The sequence below is a fragment of the Tachyglossus aculeatus genome, chromosome 26 (genome assembly GCF_015852505.1).
Source record: "Tachyglossus aculeatus isolate mTacAcu1 chromosome 26, mTacAcu1.pri, whole genome shotgun sequence".
In the NCBI taxonomy this organism is placed as follows: Eukaryota; Metazoa; Chordata; class Mammalia; order Monotremata; family Tachyglossidae; genus Tachyglossus; species Tachyglossus aculeatus.
The window spans coordinates 9515643-9528152 of record NC_052091.1 but is presented as its reverse complement, the minus strand read 5'-3'; the positions used below and the strand labels follow the sequence as shown (position 1 = coordinate 9528152).

At 45.2% G+C, this 12510-nt stretch overlaps 1 protein-coding gene across 2 annotated transcripts in view; it reads right to left on the bottom strand.

Annotated features, from left to right (window-relative positions):
* The window catches only part of MAP2K5 (mitogen-activated protein kinase kinase 5), a 241509-nt gene that overhangs the window by 28272 nt on the left and 200727 nt on the right, over window positions 1-12510 (bottom strand). For both annotated transcript variants that reach the window (XM_038767364.1, XM_038767365.1), the window contains 2 exons: window positions 10416-10477; window positions 6307-6352 (listed from right to left, as the gene is read on the bottom strand). In XM_038767364.1, coding sequence (XP_038623292.1) covers window positions 6307-6352; window positions 10416-10477 — 108 coding nt within the window. The remainder of the gene's footprint in view (window positions 1-6306; window positions 6353-10415; window positions 10478-12510) is intronic.

Genomic DNA, 12510 nt, shown 5'->3' with positions numbered 1-12510 from the left:
GCCCGCCCTCGACCCTTTCTGGACGGCGGCTACTAGCCAGCCAGACACCTGGGAGGCCCCGCACGGTGTGTTGACCCACAGATTGACAAGTGATAGCCTGCGGAAGCCGATCCATAATCGCCCCCACCATGGACCCTTTGAGGTGGCTGCCTCTCTTGGTATTGCCTGAAGCTGGCTCTGCCTCCTTGGCCGTTTGGGGATGACAGCACTTCGCCTTTCCTATTTCAGACAAAGGGGTTTGTTTCCTTCCTTCCATTTCAGAAGGACGGGCTAAGGGAGCAGCTGGGCTGGGCCACCGCCATATTCACCATTCAACTGTATTTACTGAGCACTTACTCTGTGCAAAGCACTGTACTAAGTCCTCAGTAAAGGACAATAGAACAATATAACAGACACAATCTCTGCCCACAATGAGCTCACAGTCTAGAGGGGGAGACAGACATAATAATAATAATAACAATAATCATGGTATTTGTTAAGTGCTTACTATGTGCCAAGTACTGTTTTAAGTGCTGGGATAGATACAGGGTAATCAGGTTGTCCCACGTGGGGCTCACAGTCTCAATCCCCATTTTACAGATGAGGCAACTGAGGCACAGGGAAGTTAGGTGACTTGCCCAAAGTCACAGTTGACAAGTGGTGGAGTCGGCATTAGAATCCATGACTTCCAACTCCCAAGCCCATGCTCTTTCCACTAAGCCATACAGTTTTTCTCAAGGAGCCAGCTGTCCATGTAAACAATGAATCCGTTGTAATATCTTGCTCCTTCCTTTCTGTGGCCCCAACACCTCTGCTTCTACCTGGGAGGCAGAGACCAGACTGGGCTGTTTTGCCTGTAACTTTTCTTTGCTCAGAGTCTCTCCTAAAGTCTGGGGCACCCACCCTGGAAGCAGTAGTCTGGCCTAGTGGAAAGAGCACAGGCCTAGGAGTCAAGAGGACCTGGGTTCTAATCCCAGCTCTGCCACTTACTTGCTGTGTGTCCTTGGGCAGGTCATTTCCCTTACCTGAGCCTCAGTTCTCTCATCTGTAAAATGAGGATTCAATACCCATTTCCTTCCTGTGAGTCCCAGATGATTAACTTCTACCTATCTGGCACATAAAGAGCGCTTAACAAACATCGTGATTGTTATATGGATTTTCCTACAGATTTGTTTCTCTCGATTTCTATTTGGGATTTCTATAAATAAGATGATTGTAAAATATAAGTATTTCTTCTCCCACCCACTTCTGCGTCACCCCTATTTGCTCTCTTCATTCACCCCTCCCTCAGCACTTAGGCATGCAGCTGTAATTTATTTCTATTAATGTCTGTTTCCCCCTCTAGACTGTAAGCTCTTTGAGAGCAGGGAATGTGCCTGATTTATTGTTCTACTGGACTCTTCCAAGTGCTTTAGTATAGCACTCTGCACACAGTAAGTGCTCAGTAAATACAATGAATTGATATTGGCCTACCTAGTTCCCACCGCCCGGCTTTAATACATGTCCACCAACTTGCCAATTTACCTCCCTCTTGTTTGGGCCTAAATTTCCTGACAATTTCTAGGTACTTTCAGCACCTGGGCCAGGAAAGTTTGTCAGCCAGTGACACTTAAAGCCACTAGTGGGACTTGACTACATACCCGGTGGTCCTCAGTCCCGGTCCCTACAGGAAGCGGCTAGAGTTTTGGCTTTTCTAGAGAAGGATGAAGGTTTGCTAAAGAATACTGTTGATGTTCTTTAAGACAACAAAGTTGGTTTCTATGGCCCTGTAGGTGTTGTTTTAGGTTTTTTAAAAAGTATTTGTTAAGCAGGGTTGGGGTTGGGTGAGCTGGACCACCTCTCCCTGCCTCCCCTGACCTCCCTGGGCTAGGAGTCTTATTGGAATGACTATTGCTCCTTGGCACCATCCCCAGTGTGGTCTGATCAGAATAATCGTCATTGTGGAATCTGTTAAGTGCTTACTATGTGCCAGGCACTGTACCAAGCGCTGGGGAAGATACATGCTAATCAGATCAGACACAGTCCCCATCCCACATGGAGCCTACAGTCTTACTAAGAGGGAGAACAGGTATTGATTCCCCATTTTACAGATGAAGAAGCTAAGGCCCTTAGAAGTGAAGTGACTTGCTCAAGGCTAGAAAAGAGGTAACTGGTAGGGCTGCAATTAGATCCCAGGTCTTCTGACTTCCAGGCTCAGGTTCTTTCCACTAGGCTATGCTGCTTCCCAACTGATTCCAACTCACTCAGTCTCCCTGGGAATCACTGAGCTCAACCCAAAGAAGGGCCAGTTGTCTGTCTCTCTCTCTCTCTCTTTTTAAACGGCATTTGTTAAGCACTTACTATGGGCCAGGCACTGTATTAAGCACTGGGGTCGATACAAGCTAATCAGCTTGGGCACAGTCTGTGTCCCATTTCACAGATGAGGTAACTGAGGCCCAGAGAAGTGAAGTGACTTGCCCAGAGTCACATAGCAGACAGTAGCAGAGGCGGGATGAGAACCCTGGTCCTTCTGACTTCCAGGCCTGGGCTCTGTCCACTGGCCGTGCTGCAGGACTCAAGCCCGAATCTCTCCTCTTAATCTTAACTCTCTGCTGCTGATCTTTCCTTTACACCTGAGTGTACTAAGAGCCCACCTTACCCATCAATCCTCTGGTCTTGGAGCCATAATGACCTGCTTTCCACACACAGAGCTGGAAACATAACTGTGAGCTCCTTGAGGGCAGGGCACGTGTCTAACCAACTCTGTCCTCTCCCAACCAGTCTGTACAGTGCTCTGCACACAGTTAAGTGCTCAACAAATCCCAATGATGGACCAATCAGCTGGGCTGGGTGAACCGTGTCACTGTCTGGCTGCCTGAAGTTTCCCCCGTCCCCAGAGTTGGGGTCTGCTTTGTCTATTCCTTACGGGGGCCTTGCCCCCCTGAGGCTACTTAGGAGAAAATGACTCTAAAACGGAGGTCCGCTTAGGAGAGGCTCGCATTCTGGGTCGGTGGAGATGGAAAAGAACAATGGAAACTACTGATAGGCAGGATGGGGTCCCAGAATATGAACCCCCCTCCTCTCCTGCACCTTCAGACAGGAGCCGGGCCCAGTTGAGAAGTAGTGCGGCTTAGAGGCTAGAGCCCGGGCCTGGGAGACAGAACGACCTGGATTCCCCACTCCACCACTTGTCTGCTGTGTGATCTTGGGCAAGTCACTTCACCTCTCTGGGCCTCAGTTCCCTCATCTGGAAAATGGGGAGTAAGAGTGTGAGCCCCAGGTGGGACAGGAACTGTGATCAACCTGATTAACTTGTATCCCCGCAGTGCTCAGAATGGTGCTTTGGCATACAGCAAGAGCTTAACAAGTACCATACTTATTGTTATTATTTGGCTCCCAATCTTCAAAGGCCCCGCAGATTTCATGACCAAGGGTCCACCCTCTCCCCGGCCCCCCTCAGAACAGGTGAGGGCCCCCTCTTATGAGGCGGTGGTGAGCAGTGCCGGAAATACCGTTAAATAGTAAGTAAAGGACATTGCCCACTGTGCCCATATCTTTCATTAGACTTTATTGATTTATTGATATTTATTAAGAGAAAACTAAAGTAGAACAGCACCCGCCAGGGTGTGTAGTTGTAAAGAGATCTATCTTGCTCTATATATCTTCCTAGATATATTTATACATGCTTGTGAGGCCCTGAAAGTACTCACCCTTTGGCCTCGTCTTTATGGCTGAACACCCCGGAGTGGTGTCCTGCCACAGAAAAGATACACATGTATATTTATGGGTGGACGTGTGACGGGCAGATGTTTTATTTATACGTAGGCCAACTCATTGCATCATGGAGAGACACGTTTACAAACAGATATCTGTTTTCTGAAACCCTATTCCTTTGTTTTAATAGCTAAGCTACCCAGCCATGGCATAATAATGCACAAGGTAAATGGGTCTCCATCTCTAGAACCTGTTCCAAGTTTTCTCAGATGTGACGAACGGCAAGAATTTTCCAACCATCGAAAGATGACAAACCACCACCACCACCACCACCAGCACCACAACCCCCCCTGCAAAAAAAAAAATAAAATAAAAGGAAAAAGGGTCAGTATCACCCTAGGCAGAAAGCCTGTTAGCGCTACAAATCGTCGAGCTTTGGGGGTTCATCTCCAAACCCGAATTTGGAGATTTTGTTCCCCTGGGAGGCTCTGGGCAGGGATAATTACTTTCCCGAAGGGCAGGCCGTGATACAAACGAAAGAGGAGAGGGGAAATATTTCATTTCCAGACGGAGATATGTCAGGTTGGTTGGCTGCTGTGTTTGGAGGGATGTTCATTAGGGGAAAGCTCAGGGAACAAAAAAGCACCAAGTGGTTTTGAGAGGTTTTTCTTTTTTAAAGATAAGAACATTTAGGGGGAATTACTGTGGCGGCATCACTCGCAAGACGGGGAATGGGGTGTGAAACATTACAAGGAGTGGACCATAATTATTATTTACTAATGCTCGATGCTAACGTTATTCTAACAGCTTGCGCATTGTCAAATCAACAATCTGCACGAAATAAATGACCATTTGGGAATTGCCTGGGCCCATCCCTGCTCCTTTCGCCGCTTGACTAAGAACTGTCATTTCCGATCAAAGGAGGCTGCCTCGGAGCTGAGAATACAGCACTTAAGCCTCATATCAGTGGCCTCTTTCTCGGAAAACACCAAAGATACACATTAACTTGATCTTTTGCAGCCAATCTCATCTCATTCCACACAAGTGTAGGACAAACCTATACTGCATTAGAAATTTCCTGAAGAATTTCATTAGAAACCTTCATTCACTGACCATCTCCTCTGTTTCCAATCTTTAGATTTTTCAAAAGGTGACAGTGGCGAATGATGACAAAGAATGACCTACATTAAGTTGTAATCCTCGGACCAGGCCACTGAAATACCTTTGCATTAGGCTTCAAAATGGTTTTTTTGTTTTGTTTTGTTTTTTTAAAAACAAACCAAACAAAAAACCTGAAAAGCGATACTCTATACAGGGGATCTCAAAAATATCGATTAAAAATGAAGTGATATTGCCTCGATGGAGGCTCTGAAAATGATTTTTTTGCTTGTTGGTTTTCTTAAGAGCACGGGTCTGGCAATCAGAAGGTCATGCGTTCTAATCCCGGCTCTGCCACTTGTCTGCTGTGTGACCTTGGGCAAGTCACTTCACTTCTCTGGGCCTCAATTCCCTCATCTGTAAAATGAGGATTAAAAGTGTGAGCCCCATGGGGGTTGGGGACTGTGTCTAACCTGATGATCTTGTATCTACCCCAGCACTTAGAATGGCGCTTGACACATAGTAAGTGCTTAATGTAAAATTATTATTATTATTGCCGATAGAGGAAAAAGAAAGTTTCCATGTAATTTCTACCCATCCTGAGAGAAAGCTGAGCACCGGTTCAGTTCCTGTACTCTCCCGAGCGCTTATTACAGTGCATCTAGTGGGTGTTCCACAAATGCCAGACTACTCCTACTACAACTCCTCACCCTGGGCTTCAAGGCTCTCCATCACCTCGCCCCCTCCTACCTCACCTCCCTTCTCTCCTTTTACAGCCCAGCCCGCACACTCCGCTCCTCTGCCACTAATCTCCTCACCGTGCCTCGTTCTCACCTGTCCCGCCGTCGACACCGGCCCTCCTCACTCCCCTGGCCTGGAATGCCCTCCCTCCGCACATCCGCCAAGCTAGCTCTCTTCCTCCCTTCAAGGCCCTACTGAGAGCTCACCTCCTCCAGGAGGCCTTCCCAGACTAAGCCCCTTCCTTCCTCTCCCCCTCCTCCTCCCTCCATCCCCCCGCCTCACCTCCTTCCCCTCCCCACAGCACCTGTATATATGTTTGTATGTATTTATTACTCTATTTATTCTATTTGTACATATTTATTCTATTTATTTTATTTTGTTAATATGTTTTGTTTTGTTCTGTTCTCTGTCTCCCCCTTCTAGACTGTGAGCCCACTGTTGGGTAGGGACTGTCTCTATATGTTGTCAACTTGTACTTCCCAAGCGCTTAGTACAGTGCTCTGCACACAGTAAGTGCTCAATAAATACGATTGATTGAATGAATGAATGAATGAATACAACCCATGTGTAACCCGAGGCCTCGCCAAATTACTCTGACACAGGAAGAATGAGCCAACTCAGTTCCTTAATGTTGCCAGTGGTGTTGACACTTTCATTTAACGTTCTTTTAGACTGTGGTCCCAATTTGGGGCACAGCCGGTCACTGATCTGATCACTTCCAAACCGCCCCGGTGCTTAGCCCAGGGCTTAGCATGTAGGAACTGCTTAATAAATAGCATAACAAAATGCACTTACCATCAAATCCTCAGGGGCTGGTCTTTCTTTTGGCTGCTTCCTCATGCTGGGGGAAATAACAACAAGTATTTCTTAGCCATTGACTTCAATGGCTTCATCATCTTGAAGAAAATGTTTGCACCCCTTTCCCTAGAATTTAAATGAACTTCAAATAATAATGATAATGATGATGATGATGATAATAATGTATTTGCCAAACACTACCTCATCTGTCATTTGCTACTATGTACCAAACATTGTACTAAGTGCTGGGGCAGATACATCCATCTACTTGTTTTTTTTTGTTGTTTGTCTCCCCCTTCTAGACTGTGAGCCTGTTGTTGGGTAGGGACCATCTCTATATGTTGCCAATTTGTACTTCCCAAGTGCTTAGTACAGTGTTCTATACACAGTAAGCGCTCAATAAGTACGACTGAATGAATGAACGAATACAAGATCATCAGATCCCACGTTGGGCTTCCAGTCAAAGTAGAAGGGATAACAGGTCCTCCATTTCGCAGATGAGGAAACTGAGGCCCAGAAAAGTGAAGTATTGCACCCAAGGTCACAAAGCAGACAAGCGGCAGAGCTGGGATTAAATCCCCTGCTCCCTGACTCTCAGGCCTGGGCTCTTTCCACTAGGCCACGCTGCTTCTCCCTGAAGAAATGTAAGAATCAGTGTTAAATCAGTATTTATACTAAAATCTGTCTCCCGCACTAGACTGTAAGCTTGTTATGGGCAGGGAACATGTCTGCTATTTCTGCACTCTCCCAAGCGCTTAGTACAGTGCTCTGCACTTAGTAAATGCTCAGTAAATATGATTGACCAATTGATTGAAAATCCTGGCTGATGTCTGTCTTTTACCCTTCGACTGCATACTTAGATTGGGAGCCCTTGAGGAGCAGAGGCTGGATCTAATTCCCACCCATGTACTCTTCAAACCCAGTGCTTAGCGTGCTGCTCTGCACACAGGAAGGCCTTAATAAATACTATCACTGATACTTCTACCACCATTCTTATTTGAATAGTGGTGTTGCCACCAAACCAAGTATTCTGAAAAGCCAAAGTCATTTTTTGTAAGATTCTGCAAAGCAGATGAAGAATGAGTTTACATGAGTTTTTTCTGTCTAAATAAAAAAGCAATATGTTCTTTCTGGTTTGCCCCTCAGTGTCTTCCATGGGGGAGGATCTTTTTAACTTCAGAAGGTAGGCACTAAGACAAGGGTGGAGTCAACTGAGAAAGCACCTCACTCCATTATTATTTAGCTTCACAAGTAATACATAAATCAGAGAAGCAACATGGCCTAGTGGAAAGAACACAAGCCTGGGAGTTAGAAGGACCTGGGTTTGAATCCCAACTCCACTGCTCGTCTGGCCCCTCTTCTAGACTGTGAGCCCATCGTGGGCAGGGATTGTCTCTCTTTATTGCTGTACTGTACTTTCCAAGAACTTAGTACAGTGCTCTACACATAAGTGCTCAAGTGCTCAATAAATACGACTGAATGCTGTGTGACTTTGGGCAAGTCACTTGACTTCTCGGTGCCTCAGTTACCTCATATCAAAAATGGGGATGAAGCCCTGGATTGGGTCCAATGGGATTATCCTTGTATCCAGCCCAGCGCTTAATACAGTGCCTGCTACATAGTAAGTGCTTAACAGATACCATTTAAAAAATGGTCAGAAGTCTAGGTAAAACACTAAATTACAAAAATGGGTTATTACCCATTGTCTGTCCTGAGTTTCACTTATTTTGGCTACAAGTTGATAATTCATTACAGAGTTGTTCCAAAACTAACATTTCCCATCTATATATGTTGTGTCATTCTTTGCCAAATAATAGTAACCCCAACAACAACAATTGCGGTATTTGTTTAAGAGCTTACAACACGCTAAGCACTGGGGTAAACACAAAATATTATTAGAACATAGTTAATACCATTAGCATCATATAATGGGCAGTGCTTAGCTGCATGAAGAGTGATAATAATAACGCTATCCTAAAAGTGCTTATTATGTGGCAGGCACTTGGACAGATAACAGATCATCGGTGTCCACTATGGGGAAATGAAGAGAGCCCCTGAGGCCCTGCCTGCAAGGTGACCAAATTTTTTTTACCAACAGAACTTCAGGGAAAAGGTCAAAATGACGTTCTGTTGCTTCTTTGGCCTGCCTGGCATCATTAGAACCTAGGCCTAACATACCATTCTCCGTTAAAGCAATCTGGAACGCAGACAAGAAAACCGTCACTATGTACTGCCATATTCACCAATGATATTACGATTCTGTGATCAAACCCGAAATGATTATGAGGTAAACAAGAACCGTAGTTATGAGCCATTAATGACACGGAGGGCCATTTGCCTTCTCTATAAATAACCATATGCACCTCTCAAATAATGCCCCCATTAGCAAGTAATTCAAGCTGTCTGCATAGTGGGTTTGGTAACAGTCCTAATCTGACATACCCAAGTAGCTGGATCTCTTGGGGAAACAAGGCTATTACACACTATCATTTATGGTTCAGCTTGACATCTGTGGAAATTTCAACACAGGTTATCCCTCCCTCTGTCTCTATAACACTTGGCCTGCCTGCAGTTTCTCTGCTGCAGGATCGATGAGGCCGATCACAGGCTTCTGTGTGGCATCAGAACCAGTGGGCTTCCCCCCTAGGCCTCGGATGGATTAATTCCTTCATTCATATTTATTAAGCACTTACTGTGTGCAGAGCACTGTACTAAGTACTTGGGATAAGACAGTACACAATAAACAGACACATTCCCTGCCCACAGCGAGCTTGTTGCCAGATTCACGCTCTTAAGAGCTTGGGGCCCTTTCAGGGTATCCTATGTGGATGTTCCAAAATGTAAAAACGCCTTAAAAATCCACGAGGCATTTCATGTGGATTTTAAATAATAATGCTGGCATTTGTTAAGTGCATACTATGTGCCAGGCACTACACTAAGTGCTGGGGTAGATACAAGCTAGTCAGGCTGGACACCATCCCTGTCCCATGTGGGGCTCACAGTCTCAATCCCTCTGGAGGTCTTCCCACTGCATCAGGCCACTGCACAGGTTCCCCTTAATCCTTTTCTACCAGTGAAATACTGAGGGAGCCCACCCGCCCTCCTTTCCCCACACCAGAAAGCCGGCTCCCTCAAGAGAAGCAGAGTGGCCTAATGGCTACAGCTTGGGCCTGGGAGTCAGAAGGACCTGGGTTCTAATTCCGAATCCGCCACTTGTCTGCTGTGTGATCATGGGCAAGTCACTTCACTTCTCTGAGCCTCAGTTCCCTCATCTGGGAAAAGGTGATTAAAGCTGTGACCAAACGCGAGACATGGACTGTGTCCAACCTGATTATCTTGTACCTACCCCAGACCGTGTCTACCAACTCCATTCTATTGGACTCTCCCAAGCGCTTAGTACAGTTCTCTGAACACAGTAAGCGCTCAAAAAATACCACTGATTGAACAATTCTGCAGGAAAGGGGTGGCAGGATTCCTCCAAAGGGTCCGCAGAAGGACGAGCGCTCACTCCGTAAGTGGGGAGTTTGGGGGGCGGGTGGGAGGGGCGCCCCAGCAGCTGCTGTTAACTGAGACTAGGAAAACTGCACGGCTCTCTGACCACTCTTCAGCACTCGTATCTGCTAATTCTGTTGTATCTTACCCTCCCAGGTGCCCCGTACTGTTCTGCACGTAGTTAACACTCAATAAATATCGTAAATTGATGGCTTTATTCTCTAAGGCCTTAAAAGCAACCTGAGACTACATAAACAACAAAAATAAGGTGCAGGTGTTTTTTCAAAATGGTTCTCTAAAATTATTTCCCCCTTTTAGCTAATAATAATAATGATCTTAGAAGCAACATTCCCTCCCTTAAGGAGGTTCCCTGCCCCTCAGCAGCTTATTAAAAGGGGAAAACCCTCTGAAGTACATTCATGACTCTGTGTGTAAATAACGTTTACATAATTTCAACCATTTCTTGAGCTTTGCTGGCCCATCTGCCCAGGGCCCCCAAGTCCCTCCTGTCTCGGCAAGGAAGCGGGGCGAGCCAGAAGGTCTCGCGGAGCAGCGGAGTTAATGGCATGTAGCATTTACATTGAGGGCACGGTATGTTTGCAAACTGAGCTCACCACTGAGTGATGAAGTGTACAAATGGCTCGGAGAACTCTCCAACCGGAAGGACTGGCGAAACCTAGGGAGGGGAGGAGAAGGAGGGAAAAAAAAAAGAAGTCCAGAAAGTCAGGAGATTTCTTTCTCTCTTTTTCTTTCTTTTCTTTAAAAAGAAGCCACACAAAAAACATCAATTTCCCCAACCCGGACCACGGCAAATCCCTCCCTCCCCACCTCCGAACCAATTAAAAAGACACACTGCACAGTCACCCGAATAGGTTTTCATAAGAATGCCAAATTTAAACCAGGCACATTTCGAGATGGTGAGGAACATGAGGGAAGACACTGAGGGGAGGTGATAAAAGGACAATGATAGCCACAGGGCAGGAAAGAAGGTAGGGAAATGTGTAAATGAGAAATTAATGATTATTTAAGTAACACACAAATGGTCTTGTAATTAACAAAGAGCTGTGAAATTATTCTTGTGTTGACCTTTGTTTCTTTTACTGGATCTGCTATTTATTTACACCTCCCCATTTATTTACATTTATTTCTATCTTCATCTTCCGTGCAGTTTAGGTAAGGATTGTTTTCTCCCTCCTTCCACCGACCACCCCCACTTCCCACCACAAAGGATTCCCACCTTTCTTCCCCTCCACCCTCCTCCTTGAAGGAAATTAAACCGGTTTGCCAGCCCCAGCCAAACTCCCCAGCCCGCTGACAGAAGTAAATATATTAGGGACCCAAGGAGAAATCAACCAACCAGCCACGGACTAAAAACAAAAGCAAAAAGAGAAAGGGGGAAAACAGCAAACAAAAAAAAAAAAGGCAAACCGAAAAGGCCGACAGCAAACCCCATTACCATTTGCAAGACAGGGCTTTAAGAATTTAGGAGTTTTTCCAAGAATGACAGGGAGCTCCACTGTGTTTATAGTGTAACAGCTCAGGATGTAATGAAATTACACTGCAGAGTATTTTAACAGTCATCTCATTAGCCCTACAGTTGGAACAAGAGCGCCACATAAAATAGGCAGCTGCAAATGACTCCATTCTCATCTATTCTCATTTGCTATTAAAAATACCTTTCGGCGGCTTTCTTCCTCCCTGACATCCCTAACACAAAGTACCCTGCAAAGTATGATACATGCACCTATTTAAATTAACAAAGGAATGACTTATTTTAATCTCACTGTGCTTTGGAGTGCTTTGGCCATTTGGATGAGCAATATATCATTACATACAACCTTCCAGCGCTGCAGGCAAGAAACTCTGAGCGCGCATATTTGGTGGGAGCCAAACAATTTCTCTAGCACACAACTGTGTCAAATGCATGCATGTATTCATTATTGAGAATGCGAGGAAATAGCTTTGATGTAGTGGAGAAAAGAAGATGATAAAAGCACCTCTGCAATATGTGTGTCATTATCAATGGTGGCAGATAGATACAATCGCACGGAGCCTCCTGCGTGATTAGTAAATATACATATAATTGCTGTGGCCAATTATCAGAAAAATGAGATCGGTAATTACAAGACAGAAAATTAACTAGAACTCTTATTAAGGCTTTTGTCTCCAAGTCACACAATTGGAAACTGCTGGAAAATACAATTAAATCAAAAGTAACTGAGGAGTAAGAGCGGTGGCAAACACTTTCGAATTTTCAAAGACTTTTTCTAGGAAATACAGTCGAGGGCCCTTTTATCTCAACTGGAGCTTCTCGTTTTGAGGGCACCCATCTCAGCTAGGTGAGAGGATCACTTGCTTCTAACCTTAAAACAAGAAGAAGCCGTGTTGGAAGACTTCCATCACAGAGGAGGACAAGCGGAGGGTAAGAAAATCCCTGAACTACAGGCACAGAAATCTAAGGAAAAACTAGGGGTGGCTGAAATATCCCACTAGGAAGAGATGAGACCTGCAACAAAATGACCGTTTCTCAGCTCAGAAGCCACAGAGATTGGCGGTGGCAGGAATAATATATACATTATTTATACATTTATACATTTAGACCTTGACTCCGTGATTTCTGTCCATTCTGGGAAATTCTATGAGGTTCAAGTAGAAATGACATTTCGCTGTTTCTAAAGCAAGAAAGTTCAAGGACCTGCTGTAAGAATT